Below are 22622 nucleotides of genomic sequence, written 5' to 3'. Positions count from 1 at the left end.
AACAATTTTGGCTGTGATTTCAAAGGGAATTTCTGAAAGGACTTACCGGAGGAAGTTTCTTACGAATTTTATGAGAAATTTACAAAGAACTTTGCAGAATTTTTTTTCCGTAGTAGTCCCTGGAAGAATGTCAAAAGAAATTCCTGGCATAGTATTCCTGCAGTGAATTCCTGGAAGTTTTCCCGAAAGGATTTTCTAAACCCGTCCGTCCTGGTTTTGGAGATGTATCAAATTGCAAAAAAGGCTAAGCAAGTTCCGATCAATATTGTTTATGGTTTACAGCTATCATATCTGTTCGCCGACTTTTTTAAGAGTGTGTTCAATGCGAACCCTCCGCAAACTCACCCAGGTACTGTTTTTCGAATGTTCTACAGCACGATATTAACGTCGCGCCTTTTTTGTTCTCCGATCAAGAAGTGATGAAAGCTCTTTGCGATTTAGATGCTTCAAAAAATACAGGAGTTGATGGCCTAACGCCTTTCCTGCTGAAAGCCTGTGCTGAATCACTAGCGGCTTCACTAACACTAATTTTCAACGTATCGTTGAGTGAAAAAACGATCCCTTGACTATGGAAAACAGCAACGATGATTCCAATTAACAAATCTGGAAGTTTGCGCAAAGTTAATAATTAGAAATTCTTAGAGAAATATTTGGTGTGTATGTGTGTGTGTGTATCTTTAATCAAACCCCCACTGTACGGCAGTGGTATTATGGAAGAAAGCTGTCTGCAATAAAACCAGCTTTAGCCCGGTAGTTAGAAGGTGTTAGCTCTACTGCAGCTCCAGTGATCCATTTCAGACTGCCTGGTAACTCACGTCCAGCCCGAGGTCACTTTCACTTGCAATAAGCCCCGCCTGTTTATGCTACCATTATCAATTGGATAATGGATCCATAAACAAACTTCCGGATTTTTAAATCCAGCGTGCATTTAGTTTTGGAGACATATAAAAAAAACATATTGAAACAATCTCACAATCTCAAGTAGGGTTTCCAATCATGGTTTGAACTAGTGAAAAGCGTATCATGGTTTGAACCATTTTGAAATCAGTAGAAATTACCATCTCATTGGCAGGAAATGAACCTAAAACAGTATGAATGGCATATTTAGGTATACTGGAAGTGATAGAGTTTATTTAAACATTCTTACATATTGTTCAAGTAATAAAATAAAGCGATTTAAGAACGTCCTGAATTTGCGCTAAATCAGTGGCATAATTTCAAAAAGCTCGTAAAGGACGCATTTTATGACACAGGAGTGAGATCAATATACCAAAAGAACGCTATTTTTATCTGTAATCGATTGACATCATCATACAATTAAGAAACAGTTTTAAATAGTTAAAATAGTAACATTTATACAAGGTAAAAACTGATCATGGTTTGAACTAAATTCGTATCATGGTTTGAACTTGTAAATGCAGTCATGTTCTGCTGCTGTCCGCTAGGAGCGCTGCATGCGCCTAGCTGGAGCATTATGTTTACATTTCCAATCCAGCTTTTTACGCAGGTCATGCTATAAATTTTGAATCACCCCTTTTGACGTTTGAGGTGTCCACTATCCAGCTTTCCACATTCGCCATAATGGCGGCTGCTATAAATAAATCTGACAGTAACTGCTTCCGACGCCGAATTGTTTCCGACGCCGAACTTTTTCCGACGCACGGTTTTCGTATCTAAGCAACTGTTTTCACATTGTTTATTTATTGTAAAAAATGGAGCGACTCGAACTAAATCGATTTATTTTTGTAACAAGCTTTTAATATATTAAAATATATTCTGTTTATCTCAATATGATATAAAGTTTTATATTTTTAGGTGATAATTCTTCCAGGAGACAACTAATACTATTGATATAAAGGCCTATAACATGATGATTCCCAACCAAGACATACCTGAATGCAGCGCAGATTTTATCACTCCGAACCGACTAGTTCCTAGCATTTAGATTTAAATTAGACAAACAGCTACACTATTAGGATGTGAGTTCTGGTTTCGACGAAGTTGTTTTTTAATATTTCATTCACAATCCTCTATTTGCCTCTATCGGTCGTCGGCAAATGCTAATTTGTTTCTCTGAAAATCAATGATGAAATCGAAAATACTCAGTACTAATGTTCAGTACAAGTGACAAAAATTGATTTGTTCGTTGGATTGCGTATCAAACGTGTACTACCTGTGTGCTGGGTCAGCCTCATTAATATTACTTTATTCTAATTGGTTTTTTCGCATATGGAAAGCGTTCCTCCGTTAACTTATGATCATTTTGCTCTAGGCGCATCATAAACCGCTGACCTTATGTGATCGAAAACTAAAAACTTGGAACATACGGCTCTGATTTCATAGGTTTGCGCATCATCGATAAAGGAGAACGTGCTCGAGCTGCAGCGAGTAGCCGATAGTTCTAGACCGATAGGCAATCTGCACAAATACACTACTAACATCCCAAGAGACGAAACAGATCCTCCACATCGATTCACCGCCGCTGAATAATATATTCATTCGATGATTTCGATCAAAAGCCTCCGTCTTTATTCAGAAAGTAAATCAGCAATTGTCGACACTCGCGGAACCAATCAAACCAAGGGAAAATAAATCTACACAGAACACAATATTCCGTATTATTGTATTGTATTATATAAGCACATGCACAGCTAGTATTAGAAGATGATATTCCGTATTATAATATCAAACTTGTGGTTCAACAAAGCAAATTTTAGTATTAGAGAATTTAACAAATAATATTCTTGAATTACACACATTACTGTAAAATCCTTGAAGCATTTTTCTGATCGTTAACGTTGTTATGTTAATATAAAATATTTACAAAAACAAGACGAAACAGCACCAGTATTTGTCATTCCGATCTAAGCTGTAAAGAAAAAAATCCGATATATATTCAAAACATACAGCTTGTCTAATTTAAATCTGAATAATTCGCAATAACTCGAATCTGAATGCTGCTTTCACACATGTATTAGATGGGGACCATCATGTAAAAAAAAACTTCATATCCAGGTGTATACTGAAATTTTTGTTGCCTGAAAAAGGACTTCGACCTACAACATAAGAAAACGTATTATATTTGTGTATTGATGATATGGAGGATAAGTTTTTAATTATTAGAAACATGTTACAAGTTACTGAAAAAAATCCCTATTTTCCTCGAGTCACATTTTTCTTAATAAACAAACAATGAAGTTGCGTAGTTACGACGAGCGTCGAAAACAGTTCAGCGTCGGAAGCAGTTACTGTCAGATTTATTTATAGCAGTCGCCATTATGGCTAGCGTGGAAAGCTGGATAAATGCTGTTATAATTTTAGTAATTCGATCGAAGTATACTTTGGTATGTTGAAAAATGTTGATTACGCATGGAAACTATGGAAACGTCAACATATTTACCTAATGTTTTCACAATCAATTTCACTTTTTTTTAAATTTTCTTTCTTTTAGGTAATTCAAGAACTGCTGGCGGTTGACCGTATTATTAAGCACGCCTGGAGGAACGATACCATTCATTTTATATGCCAGGATAAAAAATGATTGATTTTTTAGTTCTATGACGGTCAATAGAAGTGCGCCTGAAATATTGAAACATGTACTGTTTCCACCCGCTATTCTCAGCAAAATTTGTTTCACTCACATCTTGCCGAATTGATAATTTTCTCGACCATCGATTCCTGTCGTCTGTGATTAGAATTCCTCCGTTTCAGCAAGGTGTATCAATCTACTGTATACCACCTAACTCGATGCACTTTGACTTCTGATCATCGTTCGATGTCACTGGCTTCGCGGGACATAGATGGCCAGTGGGTGTGATTCCTCCAAACGGTTATTTTCTGAAAATGCCACTTATCTTTAGATCCGGCATCAATTCCTGAAAATGGAGTGCTGACTCATATACACATCGCGGTGTAAGGCACAGAGACGATTTTCTAGGTTCCGGAGTTCGAAAAAACGAGGAATATTCTCCTAATGATAGAATACTTCTTGATGTTTTCTTACGTAAACGGGACCACATCCATGCTTGGTTAATCTAAATCTTCCGAGAACGAAGTTGAACGTTTTTCTGTGAATGTAGTATATGATGCCGTCCAGCACCTTTGCTGAAAGTTAAACCTGATTACCGGTTTCCGTTCAGCGGAACGCGGAGGACGTGGTTACCCAAAAGATAAATATGGTCAACTTGCCTTCTGCTCAAATGAGTTAAACAAAAGGTGTTCAATTTGCGTTCAAGTGTAACGATTCGTTCAATTAATTTGCCTAAACTAGACTGAGAATAAGACAGTTCAAGAAAATTGAGCAAATATAACTTGAAACGCACGATTGAGCAATTTAATTGAAAGAAAGTTGATCACTTTCATCTTTTGTCAAGCTAATTCAATTCAGCAGAAAGCATCAACTCATTTGCCTAATCGAAATCCAACGACACGAATCATTCGAAGAAAGATCAATATGGATGTATGTAAGTTCTTTTCGATCAGAAGTCTAGCAAGGGCTCGCTAGGAGTTACAGATTTAATTCTAGTGGATTTTCTGCTATGTATTCTCCAACAAGTAGAGTGTACTATCAAAGAATCAATGAGACGTAACATTGGTAAAGTAAGAATAAAAAGGATTCCTCAGGTGCAGGGTTGTAAATTTTCGGCAGCACTGGATGAAGGTGATGTTTTTTTATATCATGTTTTTATTTTCTTCCTGCTTTGAAATCAACCTCACATTCCCGGAGAGGCAGAAAAGTAAACAACAGAACTCACATCCCCCACTGCGCCGCGAAGATGAAATCTACCACAGCAAAATGTACACATTCACCCAGCAAATTGAAAAAAATTCACCCACGCGTTTAAATGGGCCACTCACAGTCATAGCGGTAAGGAGCGAACTGAGCAGCATGTCAGGTGACTTTGTGAGTGGCTGAATGCGAAATTGATGAAAGGTCGGTGTTGGAAATGATTGTTCGGCTGCACCCAGTCGCACTCACCACGGCGGCGAAGAAGGCGACTGCAGATTATACTGAGATCCATGTTTTTCACTGCATTGACTGTGAAATATTTCTACCCTGCTCAGGTGTCCAGGTGATTGACTTGAATGAAACTGACGAATAACGAAGAATATACGCTACATCTCGATAAGTTTGTTCTTGCGGCTTCCCAACATCTGTAATTCGACTACAGAAAATCTAAAAGGTAGAATTATTATTACGTTTATTATTAATTCAAATACCAATGCATTATGTGCATTTCGAACATCTTGACAGATTGCAAAACATACTTCAGTTCAACGGTGACTATGATGCTGAGCGAAAAAAAAGTTCACAGCATCTGTCATGTTTGAATCACCCCTTTCCAGATTTATGGCTAGCGTAAAAAGCTGGATATGAAAAAATCGCAATTTTCATATCGATAATTTAGACGATTTTCACATGTTTCGAGTGACTAATCTAATGCGGGAAGATGAATAGTAAAACGAATTTGCTTTTCTATAGATTTCCTCAGCGTTTCATGCATGTGATTAGTATAATATTTAGGAGCTGCTGGCTGCTGCAGTAGTTCAAACTATGGTACGAATTTAGTTCAAACCATGATCAGTGTAGTTCAAACCATGGTACGAATCAAAGTTATGTAATTATTAGGTTTTTTCAATGAAACTAAGCATAAATATGTGCACCTAGGATGTTTTTAGAAATATAATGAACTAAGCTTCCATATAAACTAGAAATCGCAGTTCTAACATGTCCCTTTAATAAAACAGATCAACTTTGTTCTGTCGGCTCATCTGAAACCCGCCATTTGGTTCAAACCATGATTGGATACCCTATACACTTGTGGAAGTGTTGGCTTGAGAAATGGATTGCGAGTGATTTGACTATGCGTCCAATTTGGGAATCTCGAGCTCGTTCAGTAGCCGCCAGGTTGCGAAGGCCGACGGAGGTCCTTCGTAGCTTAGTTGGTTAAAAGCACCAGTCTAGCGTACTATAGGGTCATGGGTTCGAGTCCCATCGAAGGGAAAGTGGTTACCTCCAATACATTTTCCAAATCAATATCTTCCACATAACGTACATACTCACATATGAGTTTCCACAACATTGTAAATTAATGTCCAAGTCGGGTAGTTTAATTCCCGGAAATAGGCAACTAACTTTTTTTTGAATGAATCTCACCATATTGATCCTATTCCGGATAAATGAACTGAGGAAGCGGAGATCACTTCTAGTGTCCACGAACAATTCACTTCACTCTTCCAGAGCTGAGATATTCGTTATTGATCCATGTATTTCTGATATTATAACACAGCCACACATATTTCACCAAAGACATCTCCGTATACAAACTACACAAACGACTTCGCGCACTCAATTAAAAAATACACCAAACGCGTAAATTTCAAACTTCACTTAACTTTATTTTTCTAGTAGGTATATATGCAAAATATAAATATCAGCCGAATCTATTTCTTGTCTTGCACGAACGAACAAAAACGTGACAGCAATTCAAAAGCAACCATCCGCGCGCATGGCTTGCTGCGATCTCAAACTCCTAGAGAAATATTTGGTATTCCTGAATAAAATACGAAATTTTCTTAGAATTCCTTTTTTGAAATTTCAAATGAATGTCTTGAGAAAATTCAAAAGGAATTTCTGGATTTATATTCGAAGTTATTTCCGGGGAACTTTCTGTAGAAATTCCAGAAGAATATTCCAAAAGATTTCTTAGAGGAATGTCCAAAGAAATTCTTGGAGAATGTTTACGAGACGAACCAGCCTCGGGCTGAAAATCTCGGCTATTAAGATAATTATATAATTTGAATTTCGGAAATTCCTTCAGAAGTTCCTTTGAAAATTCCGTTTCGGAATTCCCTCAGGAAATTCCTGAAATTTTGTCCTAGAAATGTGCGAAGAATTGATGAAGGAAATTTCGGAATAATTACAGGATAATTTTTTCGAGGCAATGGACTTTCCGTATCTGAAGAAACTCCTGAAATAAATTTCGAAAGGGCTCCTGTAGGAATTTCTGAAATCATTCTTGACATTTTCTGGAAAAATCGTTAAGGTATTTTATGAAGAATTATTAAAGATACCTACGAAAAAATGTCTCAAGTACTTCTTGAGCATATCCGATTTTTTTTGGATAGTAGTCCACCCCGGTTCTGACTTTGAAATTGCTTGCTGGAAAACCCCCGAAATTCCGCGATTACAGTCTACTTATCATACTTCTTCGGATATTCTCAGTTATTCCAAGCATTGGAAGTTTTTGAAAAAAAAAACATTCCAAAGTATAATAATAATGTTTGAAACTGCCTGACATTTTTTGAATTGATTTATCCCCTCAATTATAGTCCCAAATTATAAATGAGCTAACTACGACAAATATTCTGATGCCCATCATTTCCAGAACTCTGGTGCCGCCATGGAGTGCTATCATATTGTCTATGCTGCGTCTAAATAACAAAATTAAGCACCCTAATTATTCTCGAAGGCTTTTTTTTTTGCGCAAAAAGTTTAAGTCTGGGCAAATACAAAATATACAAAACGCTTTTAAATAGTAATTACGAATGAATATATCCAACGGATGCAAATATGTATTGCCAAAAAAAGGAAGGATGGCCTCAATCATTAAGTACTGTGGACATAATCATTTAGTAGTTTTTAGAATTACTTAACTCTAACTAAATTCCGAAATGTGTCAAGGTGTTAGCATTTGGCAGCAAAATGGCTCTGACTCCATATATTGTGTGGCTCACTCATCCGATATTTCCCTTTTGACTATGCCACATTTCTAGGTTTACAGTTCAGATGAACTGTATTGCCAATAGGCAACTGTTGCAGTTGTTTACTATATGTAAACGATTTCGAAGAAGTTGATGCAACTTGACTATCAGAGAAAATACGTATTGGCATGTTTATTGTTTCTATTTAAGCAAATAGCAATACATTTTAATATTGCCTGCATATCAAGCTTTGAACAGCTAGAGGCGAGTAAAATCTACGTTCTTTGGAAAAACTAGCATCAAACATGGCTACTGAGACAATAAGATATTTGATTACTACTTACAATATTCACAAACTATAGTCTAGAGACTATCAGTCCGAAGCTGGCTCGTCCCTAGTCTGATATGTTTTATTTGGATTTTTCTGATCTCCCGTGAAATAAATCTGGTTATTTTGGTCCGGTTTTCCTATCATTTTTTTTTGTTTATATACTTTTTAACACATGCAAATGCAGCAAAACATAGCTGGTATCATCTCATAATTGTATTCATATGTTATCAAATGTCAACGCGAATTCACGCAAAAGCAAAATCATGATACTGAAACCATAGTGGTAAATAATGTCTTTATTTTAGTTGTTTAACCAATAAATTCTGAAATTATTTTGATACTGGATGAGATATGCACATTGATTTTCCAATTATCTACGTATTCCGTTTTATCAACATTATCAAATTTAAGAAATTTTTCTCTTACATCCGATTCTTTTTGTACACGTTTCGTGTAAAAAAAATCAGCTCAATATTTAAAAACCCGTGTAAAAAAAGTTTTATGATTTTTCGACGATTTGTGCAAATGGAGCAACTTTGCAAAAAAAATTGTATGGGTTTTTTTTTACACGGCTGTGTAAAAAAATCCGTGTAAAAACAGAATCGGGTGTATATTTTCTTGAAATGAACCGATTTACAATTTTAAGAAGTATGCACTTTGGATCACGATGTCCCATCATCCCCGTTGAAGCACCTCCTTGCGTAGAAAAGCATGCTCCCTATAAATTATACAACGCAAATATATCTGTGTGTAAACAGCAACGGAGAGATGCAGTTTGTACAACTCGCAAGATTGAAACAGCACACCATCGCATCGTTCCCTCTCGAGCTTCAGTGAATCCTTCGGTTGGCTTCTTCAGATTTGAGTGTGTACCACCCGGAATCCACCGGATATGTAGCATGCCGCCGCCCCGGTTGGTCCTCGTCGGATGCTTGGTTCGCTCTGACGCCTGTGGCCGAGCAAACACACTGCATGCATGCATCGGCGTTGTGCCCTACGGAGGTAAACAGCACAGAACGTCCATTCCACGTCGAGTTGTTTCACATTATCCGTTCGAATCCTGGACGGTACGTCAGGTTGCACTTGGTACCTGGATGCGGCATTGAGCTCCACGACTCGATGGTCTTCCTTAGTCTTGGACGAGTGAGGTGAAAAACTGAGTTGCCACAGAGATAGTTGATGTTATTTCAGAAATTTAATTACAATTTATAATAGGTTCTGCATAAACAGACAGTTTTGCTCATTGCGATTGCATGAAGCCCCCCCGGGCAACCTCTGCGGCTGGCACATCGGCACCGGTGGCAGCTCATGCAGTTCCATGTTCGGGTAGTCCACCTCTCATGAAACGTTCTTGCTTGTGCATCATCATGCCGATGTTGGCGAAAGGGGAGGGCTGTGGACGAGAACGATGATGACTGGCAATATTGGGCCAAAAGTTGGAAAACTAGCTGCCTGTCGGGCCACGGGCAAAACGCCAAACAATGAATATAAATTTCATTAACACCTGTACCATGAATAACTGAAAATTTGTTGTTTCCATGATAAGCATGCATTGTTCTATTTCTCTCTGGGTTAGTTTGATGGAGTGTATGAGGCTAGAGAACAGTTATTATGAATTTTGGAGGATGATTCCACAAATGAACTACTAATGTGGTTTTAGAGCCTTTACGATGGTCATTCCCATCTAATATGATTCCAAATTAATATAAATTAGCAGTTTCATGTGTGGGCTGTTTCACATGACCCAGTGCCATTGGGCTCACTATACATAGATAATGTTATAAGGTGGGACAGAGCGTTTTTCCTTGGAATTTCAACGGATTTTCTTCTGGCATCCCATTTTTTAGTATTAAATCTACATTTACTCATAGGATTCTGGACTGCAATTCAAATGGCTTTCACTGATCTTCTTTCATTTCGATTCCCGAATTCTATTGGATCAATTTCAGAAGATCTAAGGATTGACATTTTTAACCAATGTTAGTCACATAAATTATTACAATTTCCACTACATTTTGAATTTATAACCGCTGTAATACCAATGTATTGGCAATGGTTATATAAGAAAGTTCATTAATTTGCCAACTGCACCCCAACTGAATTACTTTCGGTGGCCAATAGAATACTTAGGCATTGTCCTTAGAAACGGTTTCCTATTGGAATTTCAAACGAATAACCATTATAATTATTATTATAATCATTTACTTCGACTGGCTAATGGAATCTCAGATGATTGTGACATGATTTCGTATAATTTGCATTGAAAATCTACCAAATTACCATTTGAATCGAATTATCTTTGAATTGCAACAAATGTTTTCCAAACAGAACAATATTGCCCCTCATCAGAACACAAAAAAATAGATCCAAAATGAGTGAAGTATATTCCATCCAAGCTTTTTACCAATAAACACTGTAAATTTATCAATTCTGCTGAATTAAATTCCAGGCTGATTATACTAGCCGAAGCTTATTGAATCCGCCCCGTGTCCGACCGAAGCTGGTCACTTACATTTGCATACATTTATCAAAAGTTAATTACTTCATCGGTAAACATGTTGCCCCATTCCCGTTTCGGGTTGCCATGCCACACCATCATCAAGTAATGCTGATCATGTCCGTCGGCGCGATGTGGGTTTATTCTGTCTCGGCTATCGGTTGACAGCACCTAATAAGTGGTTTCAAAATCGTACAAATTAGTTCATTCGCCCTGTTAGTGTCAGCTCCTCGTGCCTAGTTGGTTCCTGAACTCGTCCCTATTATGGTGGAGAAAAACCACAAAAACCAGTCTGGGCTTCACGGTGCATCCTCACAGTGGCCGGAGTCTGTAACGGATTGATATGACGTACCACCAAATTATTATATGGAACGACCCAAATAAACATTTGGTTTTTGTTTAATTTGATTGGGCACGTTTGAAAATGGTGGAGACGTCCCCAATAATTTGCTTGAACTTCATTCGTCGGTTTGCCACACTGTGCATCATCCTCTTGATGGCAGGCCACGCTATATTGTCCGTTTCGTACAATGTTTATGGGTTATAAGACTAGAAAGGGCCACTCGTCGTGCTGTCATCGATGTGCGCGTTCTGTGGCATTATGCTCGTATAGTCATCTGTTTTACTGGTTGTTTCGAGCGGATCAAGTGCCATACAAAAACAGAGCTAGCCGTGAAGCAAGGGCGACGCGACAGGAGTGTGCGGATTAAACGCTTCAACAGTGGAAACGCGCCCAATTGCCAGCAAAATTATGAGCCATGAAGGGTTCTTGCCGAATGATTTGCCAATATTGCATTTCCACGACAAGGTTCATTTCCGGGCCGGGGTTTTGGCGTTGTTTGGCCCTCGAGTCGTACTAGGTTACGTGCTTAGAAATTCTGTTTGCCTACATCATAGTGGGTTGAGTGACAGAGACTTAAATAATATAACTTTCCCGTGGGATTTGGCTTTAGCACGCTACTGAATTTAATGTGCATTAGAGAGCAATTTTCAACGAATGTTGTTATATTGTTTCCAAATTGGAATTGTTTCAACTTGTTGCGACTTTCGTGTTTTACCGTTACCGAACATTTGTTAAAATTCTGCCCAACATGTTAAGGACAAAATATATATATACCTACAAAGAGGCTGATTCTCATGACAAATTCAATGTCAGTTTTTCTTTCTCTGAGAAAACATTTTCGTTGAATCACGCAAATCGGATAACAATCAGTGTTTATCAACATACTTTTATTTTAAACAATGAGTTCAGCAGAAAAGGCGAAACTTAATCATAAAGACTGAATCAGAACCAAGCTAAATTTGGCAGCTGTAACCAACATCCAGTATAAAAAAAATCCAAAGCAGATTGAAAACCTCTGCCGAAATTCACATGAAACGCATAAATAGATTATGATATGTCGCGACAAACACGCGATTCTGCACAATGACGATGAAAGTTTATGGATAATGTCATAACTTTCAAAAGCACTGATGTGACTATGTAAATCTTTTTCATATGAAACTGTTTGGTACGACCCGGACACAGCACATGTTCAAATAACATTCTCCTTTTCGTTTCGCATATTCCGTGTCAGGTGCTGAATCACACCGTGACGGCAAAACAAGTCGATGATTAGGGTTGTCTGCATTTGCATACTACGTTTTTTTTATGATATCATCCAAACTTTTCCCAATCATGCCAACCCGCCAGACAGGGAATATGATTTGTTTATTCGCCACTACTTGAAAGTTTGTTTAACTGTTTCGAACTGTTCTCAACCGAATCGATTTTCTATTTTCTATCCATGTCTCACCTAGGTTACTGTGGCTACGCAAACTGGACACGAATCGCCCGATCTGGCGTTCAACCCGGACAAGATGACCACGGACAAGCACTGCTACGAGTGCAAGGTGCGCTACCGGGACCCGAAGCCACAGGATTTGGTCATGTACTTGCACGCCTGGAAGTACAAGGTAAGTTTCTTGATCAATTAGAATATTTTTTTCTGAAATTTGAATAAATACTAGACCTCTTCATGTTCTCAAATTCAACCGGTCAGCCCTGAATTACAATTCTCATGCTAAAATAAGCCTTATGTCAAATTCTCAACTAATTTGGATAAAATTTCAAGACTTGAACCAGTCGATTTAGTGCTTTTGAGCTATTTGCAATTTTCAAAAAAAATTAACAAGGGATATAAACGTCGGAAATCATCGCAACAACCTCTAAACGGAAGCTTTTTGTGTGCTAATTTTACTTACAATACTGAAATATCCAGGGAAAAAAGACGAATAATAAAATATAAGTTTGCAATGAATTATAATAAATTTAGGAATTTTGTAGAACAACGGTCTCTAGGCGAAACAGTGTTTTTATGCACTTATAAGCTTGAAAATCACGTTAACATGGTGAAAACGTAAGCGGAACAAATCGCAATGTTCACAAGACTTGCACACCAGAAGCTTCCGCTTAGAGGTTGTTTGCGATGATTTCCGGCTTTCATATCTCTTGTTAGATTTTTCAAAATTTAAAAAAGCCCAAGAACACTAAATCGACTTGAGCCACCTCGAAATTTTATCCGAATTAGCTGAAGATTTGACAGAAGGCCTATTTTAGCAAAAGAATTGTGATTCAGAGCTGACCGGTTGAATTTTTGATACTTTTTGAGAACATGAATACTGTCGTAATCTGAAAAAGTGACGTTTAAACCATTTTTCGAAAATGGTGTTATCGAGTAGTACTCATCGTGCTCTTTAACAGAAAAATGGAAAACAAGTATGTTGTTATTTGGCGCATACGTCACCTCGTCAGATTACGGCAGAATAGGTCTAATATACATGCGTCAAAATGTTTCTTAAAAACTTTTTTGTTGCCAATTCTGATAATCAATGGCGAATTCAACATATGAAGAATCGTCCAAGAACTCCTTCGGAATTTCATTAACATTTTCCCTTTCAATTTTTATCAGAATACCTGTTTGAAATTCTTTCGGAAATCTCTTTAGAAATGTATTCGGAAGTTCCTCAGGAATTCTGTTGGAAATTGCTTAAGAAATATATTAGAAAGTTTTTTCAGGAATTCCTTCGAGAAGTTTACTGGAAATTAAACACTCTTCCAGAAATTCCTTGTTTAGGAAATCCATATATTTTTTAATTTCCTTTGGTAATTCCTACAGTAAGTTATTAAGCAATATCTTTAGAATTTGCTTTGAAATTTTCTTTGGAATTTCCTTTGGGCTTTGATTTGGAAATTACTATGATAATTCTTTAACCTTTTGTCTGTGCTCTGGGGTCAATATGACCCCAGGCCACTTTGAGTGGCTGCCATTTTTTTAGTTGTCAACCGATTCTCCTAATTTTTGGTAGTTTAATTAAAAACTCATAAGATCTGTCTCCTATGTGCAAATTCGTTTGAAAATCTTGAAAATATGCGCTACAGTGTCCTTTTCAAAAACTTACGTTGTCTGTGCTCTGGGTCAAATTGACCCCAAATTGAAGTATGCTATAACTATTTTAATGTTTGGCCAATTTTGGATTTTCAGGGCTGTTTCGAAAGATAATTTAATCATCTTTCAGGTCGTTACCAAGATTGACTTTAGGTGCAGGCGGGTACATCGCGGGAGGGTTTTCGTAAAAATGGTACAAAAACAGTGATTTTTCATGCTTATTTTATTATATCTGAAAATCCTACCCATTTTGAACTGCACCTTTTCAAAAAGGTTATGCAGGAAGGCGTCTGCTTTGACATGAGGCATTGATTAGTTTAGCGCTTGGTCGCTAGGTGGCAGCATATTTGAATTCAATATTTTACAAATTTTTTATTTACAAATAGGCGGCGCTAGTGTACTTGCAATATTCTTGCATATATGAAATATTGCTTTAGCTTGAGATCCCTCATACCTACACCAAAGTTGTATTCGGCAACATTGTTCAGGATGTCTAGTACTACAAAGCGGTGCTCAATATAATGAGCACTTCTTCTCATTTTTTAATTTGTGTGATAAGAATATTTACACTGAGGAGAATTCTATATATCGGAATATCTTGAGTAGTCTAAAATAATGAATTCAAATATACCACCACCTGGCGACCGAGTTCTAAACTTATCAGCACGCCTCATGCCAGCACATGCCTTCCTGCATAGCCTTTTAAAAAGTTGCAGTTCAAAATGGGTAGGATTTTCAGATATAATAAAATAAGCATGAAAAATCACTGTTTTTTCTTGCCCATTTACTAAAACCCTCCCACGATGTACCCGCCCACCTATAGTCAATATTTGTAACGACCTGAAAGATGATTAAATTATCTTTCGAAACAGTCCAAAAATCCAAAAATTGGCCAACATTGAAAAAGTTATAACAATTTCAATTTAAAGTCAATTTACGACCCCTGAACAACAACTTTGAAGCTTTTGACCCCCAAACAGAAGGTTAATAATCTTTAATATTTAATATTTGGAAACTCTTCCAAAAATCTTTCTGCAATTCCGTTGGAAATTCCCTTGGGCATTTCTTCGGAAATTTCTTTAAGAACTTTTTCGGAAGTTCCTAAAAGAATTCTGTTGGTTTTTTTTTATGAATTCCTGTGCAAATTCTTTTAAAAATTCCTTCGGAACTTCCCAAGGAATTTTATGCGCTCTAGAACTGCCTGCCATTGCTTCTTAAACGCGTACGCTGGAGTCGAAGAGGATTGATTGGGTAGAGAGGGATAAGAAAGCCCCCTAGAGTCTGCTTCATTGATGCGATGGAACTCTTGAAAACAGCTGAGTAGCCACTTGCATAAACCTGGATTGTGGTGAATGAGAACTTGCAGATTGAGGTGGCATGGTTCTCCACTTCCCACTGTGGGATTCAGCTTTGCTTGGGTAATCTCGGGGAAACAGGCAGAATTTGGACCAGCGAGTTTATAAAGATACGATCTTAGGCCTCCCAGTCAGCATCGTCGTAATGTCATCATGCTCTTCTGGTGATACTAGGATGGGGAGGCATGCGCTGTCTCCTGAATTGGATAGGCATTACCATCCCGTAGATGGTGGAAATTGCTTCCTTTCTCAGGATCAGAAGGACAAACTGACTGGCGGTTATCACGTCCCTGGCGGTGGTAGAGTGAACACTGGAAAAGATGGCGAATCCGTCACATCTGCCGCCTCAGATGCCCTTTTACAAAGAGGAGTCCGATTTTCAACCGCCCATGCTAGATGGTGGGCGTCCATTACGCCCAGAATGAGAAGCCAGCTGCTTCTGATTTTTTGCCCATTTTTTACACCTAAATCTCTACAACTTTGTAAGGAAAACACTAAGACTGTTTTCAGAAATCACCTTCGAAAAATAATGGCAGTGAAAAAATGTTTTATTACCTACCGAAAATATGTTCATTTAAATTTAAGATGGTCGAGTTTGATGTCAGACCTATTTGGCGTGGAAACTGTCTTTTAAATCTAGCTTCTCGAATCAGGTAGTATTTTTCCTCTGTGGACTTCGGTTGGGTTTCGTGGTAGATCAAGTAGATATTCATGTGGATAAGAATTATTGGAATTATGATTATCCGGTAGCCCTGTGATGCTATCGCGGGAATCAAAAGTAGGGTGAGTGAGTTGATCAGTAAATCCACGACCCCGCTCAGGGGGGTGTGAACACCCATCATCAAGCCTAGTTTTTGTTTGTTTGTTTTTATTAACGACATTTCACACTGCTGGAGTGCATTCATGTCGAATCAAAAAATTTCCCCCCTTCCCGATATATTTTTTGTACAATACATTTCATTTTTTCTTCGACCCAGTGTTGTACACTTTCCATCATGGATCGGAAAGATCCTCTTAAGCGTACTGCAGTTCGTCTAGGCAGCTGTCATCGCCACACGATCTCTTCCGATCTTTTTCGTTCAAGCCTAGTGAGGTCCAAGGTCTGAGATTCGGGGGTGTCACTTTGCTAGAAGCCATCGAAGCAACAGACTTGGTAAACTTCATCGACGGGACTTCCAACTCAATGGTCTGCTACCTCTATCGATGTCACCACGATAAGTGGATCCATTCTCCCAATCCTGAAGTGGGAAGTGAGACTTCCCCATACTGGTATCTGCGTAAGCTGACCTCCTCACCCTCACCACGCTATCACTAAACGACCTCGATGACGTTATGACTGCGTCTGGGACTAATATGAGCACCTTCATCCATTCCACAAACAAGCGCTCCAGGACCAGGACGCCGTACCCTCCGACGGTGTTCTGAGGAGACACGAACAGCCGTTAGAGCCAGGTGGGAGACCCTTCGAGCTTTTGGAGGCTCCTTCCTGATCACCCCTATAAGATTAGTGGGGCGGAGAAACATCGTCAGTGTCAAACCTTTATAAAGAAAGCTAAGAAAATGTGGGTAGTAGGAAGAAATTCTCTACTCCGTGGATCCTGCGCAATCGGCAGCTAAACTATTGAGGAGAACCAATTCCCTCAGCGAGGAGAAGAATTCGCACTATTTCGAACCAATCCGAAGTCGTCGATGCACTAGGAGAGAGTTTTCTTGATCTCGTCAAATGGGTAGCCGAATTTCGCTCTTTTATCCACACCAGAAACTTACACACTTAACTCATTTCAGATTTTACAGATTTTTTGTAATTTTTCCATTGCTCAACTGTCAAAATCACCGAAAATCAGATAAATTATTTACCGAACAGTTCTGCTGTTGAGATTTCGGTAAAATTCTACCGAATTCGGCGATTTATTTTAATTGTGTAACATTGAAAAATTTGTAGTCTCCGTGTTCGGGTCGGACAAGCAATCATCGACGGCAGTTAACGGTATGATCTAGGCTTACTTGTGTTGACTGTCGTAACTTGGTCAACGTCCTGTAACCAACCTTCATTAGCTACGATAGAATCGCTTCCGAAATCCTGCTGTCTACACTAGCCGAGTCTTGCTGTGCCGAGATAAGCATATTTTATTTTCATTTGCCGCAAGGCCGCTTGTTTCACCGTAAGAACACAGGATCCCTCTCTTTCTCGAAGGGAATCAGATCCTGCGCACGATGGCCGGCGTCGGTGTCCTCCAGTAGATCGTGTCCACTGGCATGGAGCGAGGAGCTGACACTCCTCCATAGCCAACATATAACAACGCCATTGCGAGACGTTTTTAAAAAGGAGACAACACGGTGGCCGAACTTTTGAGCATGGAGTTCAAGAATCTTGAAAATAAGGTGATGAACTTTGTAAAAATCAGTCTAATAAAGAAATAAAAAAAAAAATCTTGAACACCGCTACATCGGCATCTTTCCGGCAGATACTGCAGGCAGCCTTTTGCATCGTTGCCAAAACGCCTTCCCATCCTAGTCATCATTGACTCTACCAGTGCGTTCGTGGGTCTCCCAACGCGATCGACCTGAACACCCACCAACGTACATTAGTCGACAACATTCGCCTTAATCTCGGTGCATCTCGGAGGTTTTGGGGAACGCTGCAGCGGATACCATCGTCGGCACTTCACCACATATATTTGTCAGAACCAGTGGATATTACTTCCAGCTCAATGAATCTTGGAAGAGTAAAGGATATCACATAGAGATGAGCCAGCCTAGGGCTGCAAGCCTCTTTAATAAAGAAATAAAAAAAAGGGTACCACATCACCCTGCAACGATATGCCCAACTTCAGCAATCAACAGATCATTTCCCGCTTCCGTACCGGCCCTAACCGCTGTTCTCACAATTTCGGTGGTCTATTCTCAATGGTTTGCGATATCTGAGGGGTGTTCGTGATGTGCTGTTGTCTGAGAATGACGTTTCTCGATCGCATTATGTCATTTCCACCAGCATCAGAGATGCACTGACTGATTCAGACTCGCATCTCTAGACAGCTTCCTCAAGGACGGAGTACTGTACCATCAAATTTAGACACCAACATTGGCTTCCCGGGCACTCCAGGGTTATATCTCCAACTTTCCCCCATGCTTCCCAGTCAACGTACATAATTTGGTATGGTCAAACTAAGATCTCCTTACAAATAGCTCTGGAGAACAGCTCATAATTTGTCATCAGATCCATTGCCAAAGTACCTGATATATGGATCCATCAATGCCAACCAGGAAACCAGTTCGTTTCCTAAACCTTGTTTAGGCTTATTTCAAAAGTACATTGGGGATTGGAAACCACTAGGAAGTGGTCAAGTGTCATAGCTTTCAGGTTCCATAGATCCCATGACTTTGATGTTACATGAAGGGAATTAAGGCAGATTGGCAACTGGATCAGGAGAGTGAGCAAATTCTCGTATGACGGCGGCATATTGTCGATTTCCACCTGGTGAGCCTTTTCGGATTTTACTTTCCGAAATAAAGTACCCCGGGCATAAGAGATAAAATAACAGGCAACACTATCAAACATTTGCGATATATTTTTTAAATATCAAGATATGCTAATGGCACATGATATTGATCACTTCTTACAAATAGCATAACTTGATCTCCTCATAATATTTTAGTGCAAAATAATGATATTGTCGTCTTACCTTTTATCACAATCATGTCCATTCCCAGTAACATTTTGGTTTTATGCTGGTTTTATAAAAGTCATGAAGAGCAAATAATGGTTTTCATGATCGTTATAAAACTTAAAATGTTACTTGGGATATCTAATTGTGCTATCTTATAAACATTTGATATTATTGAGCTATTTTCGTCTACTCGGGACCTTGAGTGATTTCTTTGTTGGCGCAACACGGGAAATATTGGCTTAGTTCTTCGTTTCCTTGAAGATTATCACATCATCAGAGTGGAAACCTTCCTACCATGCAGAAAAGAAACAAGGAACGATGCTGTTGTTAAATCTACCACGAGCCTTAGATGATTCGTGACGATAAATAGAGAAATATTCTATTCTATCTATAACTTTGTCGCAAACAAATCCGCAAAAATCTTCGTCATACATAGAGGACGGAGAAACGCCGTGAAACTGGGAGATCGGTAACGATTTGCTGGATCAAATTAGGTTTGCTTCGAAAGCAAATCGCACAGATGGTAATATCTCCTACAAAGATTTCTAGCGCATAAGATCCAAAGCAAACTAACGACGGACATGAAATGACGAATTTAAAAAAAAATGACCACTTAGTGATTTTTGTCCCGAACGCTGTTCGGACCTTCATGACTCCAGATTCGCTGTGAATCTCGGTGTTGTCATTGGATTTTCAACAACGTTCAATTTAATAGAATTGTGTCACAGTTTATGATTGGGTATATACTATATAGTTATGAAAGCAGGATGGGCATAGCGGATTGAGGATCTAAATAAATTCACAAAGCCAATAGCTGACTTGGCTGAATTTTAAAAACCTCTTTCAAAGACTGTTAAACTCTAAACTTTATTAATTGATAAAGTGTAGAGTTTAACAGTTTTTAAAGAGGTTTTAAACTGCTGAATATTCAGATTGATCTTTTTAATTTTAGATACATTTCCTGTTGTTTCGGGAAAATCGTTAGTGTGCGAAGGCTTGCTCTAATGCTCATTGGTGCATACCCAAAACAAACATGCTTTTCAGCTTTTTTTTATAACGAACACATATATTTTGAAATGAAATAAAAAAAAACAAAATGGAGAAATTTGCCACTCTGATTGATACTGCAATGTCTTACGATTGGTCGACGGTTATCGTATAATTTTATATATACTGATGCCGAATAATCCCTCTGTTTTGTTTTTTTTCATAGAATTTAAATGAAAGCTGACTGATTCTACTGCATCCGACATTTCGACACTTGGTTTGGGCATTCTTGAGGGAGGTTATAGGGGAATCTATACCATTTCGTCGAATGACATTTAGTAAAATGATATTTGGTTGAAAAGACCTTACGTCAAATGGACATTTGGTCGAAGAGGTATTTAGTCGAAAATGAATTTTTAGTCCATTAGAGACGTAGGAAATTTGGTTGAAAGGACACTAGGTCGAATGGATATTTAGTCGAAAACATATATACTATATATAATAGCCCTGTTTGTCTGTCCGGTGACTAGCCAACCAGACGCAGCACGCGGGTAAATTCTAACAAAAAATAAAATATTTGACACTTCAATTCTTTTTTACTATCAGATACAGAAAACAAAACCAGTGGTAATCTTAGACAACCAGACACAGCATTTGATGAAAAAATCACAGACAACAGATGTTGAAAATTTTGATTGAAAAAAAAACCCACTTGCCACGGGCGCTTCTGCGTCCACAAATAAACTAGTATTTTAGAATGAAGAATCTTTGTATATTTGGTCAAATGACATTTGATCTAAAGAAAATTCGGTCGAATGGAATAATCTTGGTACATTCAGTTAAATGTCGTTAAGTTGTATGGATATTTGAAGAAAAAAGGAAATTTAGACAATAATAATATTTTTTTTAAATTTATTTCGATGTTTCCAAAAGTCACATAATTATTGCTCTAATAATATTAAAAAATAATGGGTTCAAAAAAAGAATAAATAATAGAAAGACGGTGAATATTCCCGACAGGATACTAGCTTTGGTGAACCCCTCTAACCGACTACGATGACTCTATATTACCTGGTAAAATGATATTTAGCCGAATGATGTTTCGTCAAATGTCGGAAAGACATTATGTCGAATAGACAATACTTCATATGAAACTAAATTTTCGTCCAACAATTAACGAATTATGGTTGGAAGTTAATTGTATACTGAACTGCTTATTGGATAAATATTGAAAGAGCTTCAATGAAAAGAATAAGAAAACCATTTCCATTCCACCAAATGTCCCTTCGACTAAACGCCCTTTCGATTAAATGTCATTCGACTAATGTCAATCAACGAAATGTTCCAAAGCCGACTACGACGAAGTATTGGCAAAATAACATTGATATCATATCGGAGACGAGCCAGCCTCGGGCTGAAAGTCTCTTTAATAAAGACACAAAAAAAAAAAAAAAAACATTGATATCATTGGTATTTGAGCTTGTGCCGAAAAATAGAATAAAGGGTATTTAACCATCAGTATATATTTTGCTATTTCTGTAGGCAATTTCTATAGACCACCAGGACCAGAGTCCCCAGAAGTTTCCATTTGCTCAGGTGAAAAATCCTCATAAACTTCTGTATTCGTTTCCTCCGCTGCTGATTGAACTTCCTCACGTCCACAATCAGTTCATCCATGTACCTTGTGGATCATTTATTCAAATACCTTACATTAACCAAACACCTATTGAAGAATAAATCACTTAAATAAAGATTTAAAAAAAATATTGAAGAATAATTATCTATTTTACTAAATTACCCATTAAAGACTAAATGTCCATTCGACCAAATGTACTTTCGACCAAATGTCCTTTCGACTAAACTTCATTCGACGAACTGTCCCAAAGCCATTGCGTGTCTATTGCCTATTGCTTGTCGAGGGAATGGTTTTAGAGTTACAACTTATGAAGGATATTTGTGGGTATGATTTGAGGGTGTAACAAATGCTCAGTTTTTATTCATCACTTCTTCTTCTTCTTCTTATTGGCATTACATCCCCATTCTGGGACAGAGCCGCCTCGCAGCTTAGTGTTCATTAAGCACTTCCACAATTATTAACTGCGAGGTTTCTAACACGATGGTACTTTTATGCCCAGGGAAGTTGAGACAATTTCCAATCCGAAAATTGCCTAGACCGGCACCGGGAATCGAACCCAGCCACCCTCAGCATGGTCTTGCTTTGTAGCCGCGCGTGTTACCGCACGGCTAAGGAGGGCCCCGTGCGGTAAGCCCCCCACAGATTCTTCAATATTTTTTTTAGAAAGCTACATTTTGTATCATTGATAGTTTTTTTAAATTAATTTTACTGCACAATCAATTTTTGGTTTTTCGTTTTTCTCTATTTTTCGTAGAAATAAAATTTGAATTACTTTTTCTTTTATGACTTCATAGCAACGTTGTCCAGCAAGCGCAAACACGACCCATTTTGAAGTGCATCTCTTACAAGTAATACCCATGCGTAATTTTCATGATGCACACCCTCATTAAGTCTTATCTGGCCGACAGAAACAACCTCAATGTGAAATGCCAACTTCATTATAATATTCCCAGAGAATAGAAAAACTCGTCCCAATGGACTTTTTGCACCAACATGTTCATAATGTCACTTTGTTA

General features: G+C 38.2%; 1 protein-coding gene across 2 annotated transcripts in view; it reads left to right on the top strand.

The window, feature by feature from the left end:
* The window catches only part of LOC134212934 (pseudouridylate synthase RPUSD2), a 454550-nt gene that overhangs the window by 415499 nt on the left and 16429 nt on the right, over positions 1–22622 (top strand). For both annotated transcript variants that reach the window (XM_062691287.1, XM_062691286.1), the window contains exon 10: positions 12333–12488. In XM_062691287.1, the coding sequence (XP_062547271.1) occupies positions 12333–12488 (156 nt within the window). The remainder of the gene's footprint in view (positions 1–12332; positions 12489–22622) is intronic.

The sequence above is a fragment of the Armigeres subalbatus genome, chromosome 2 (genome assembly GCF_024139115.2).
Source record: "Armigeres subalbatus isolate Guangzhou_Male chromosome 2, GZ_Asu_2, whole genome shotgun sequence".
In the NCBI taxonomy this organism is placed as follows: Eukaryota; Metazoa; Arthropoda; class Insecta; order Diptera; family Culicidae; genus Armigeres; species Armigeres subalbatus.
The sequence above is the reverse complement of the archived record's forward strand: the minus strand, read 5'-3'. Positions and strand labels throughout refer to the sequence as shown.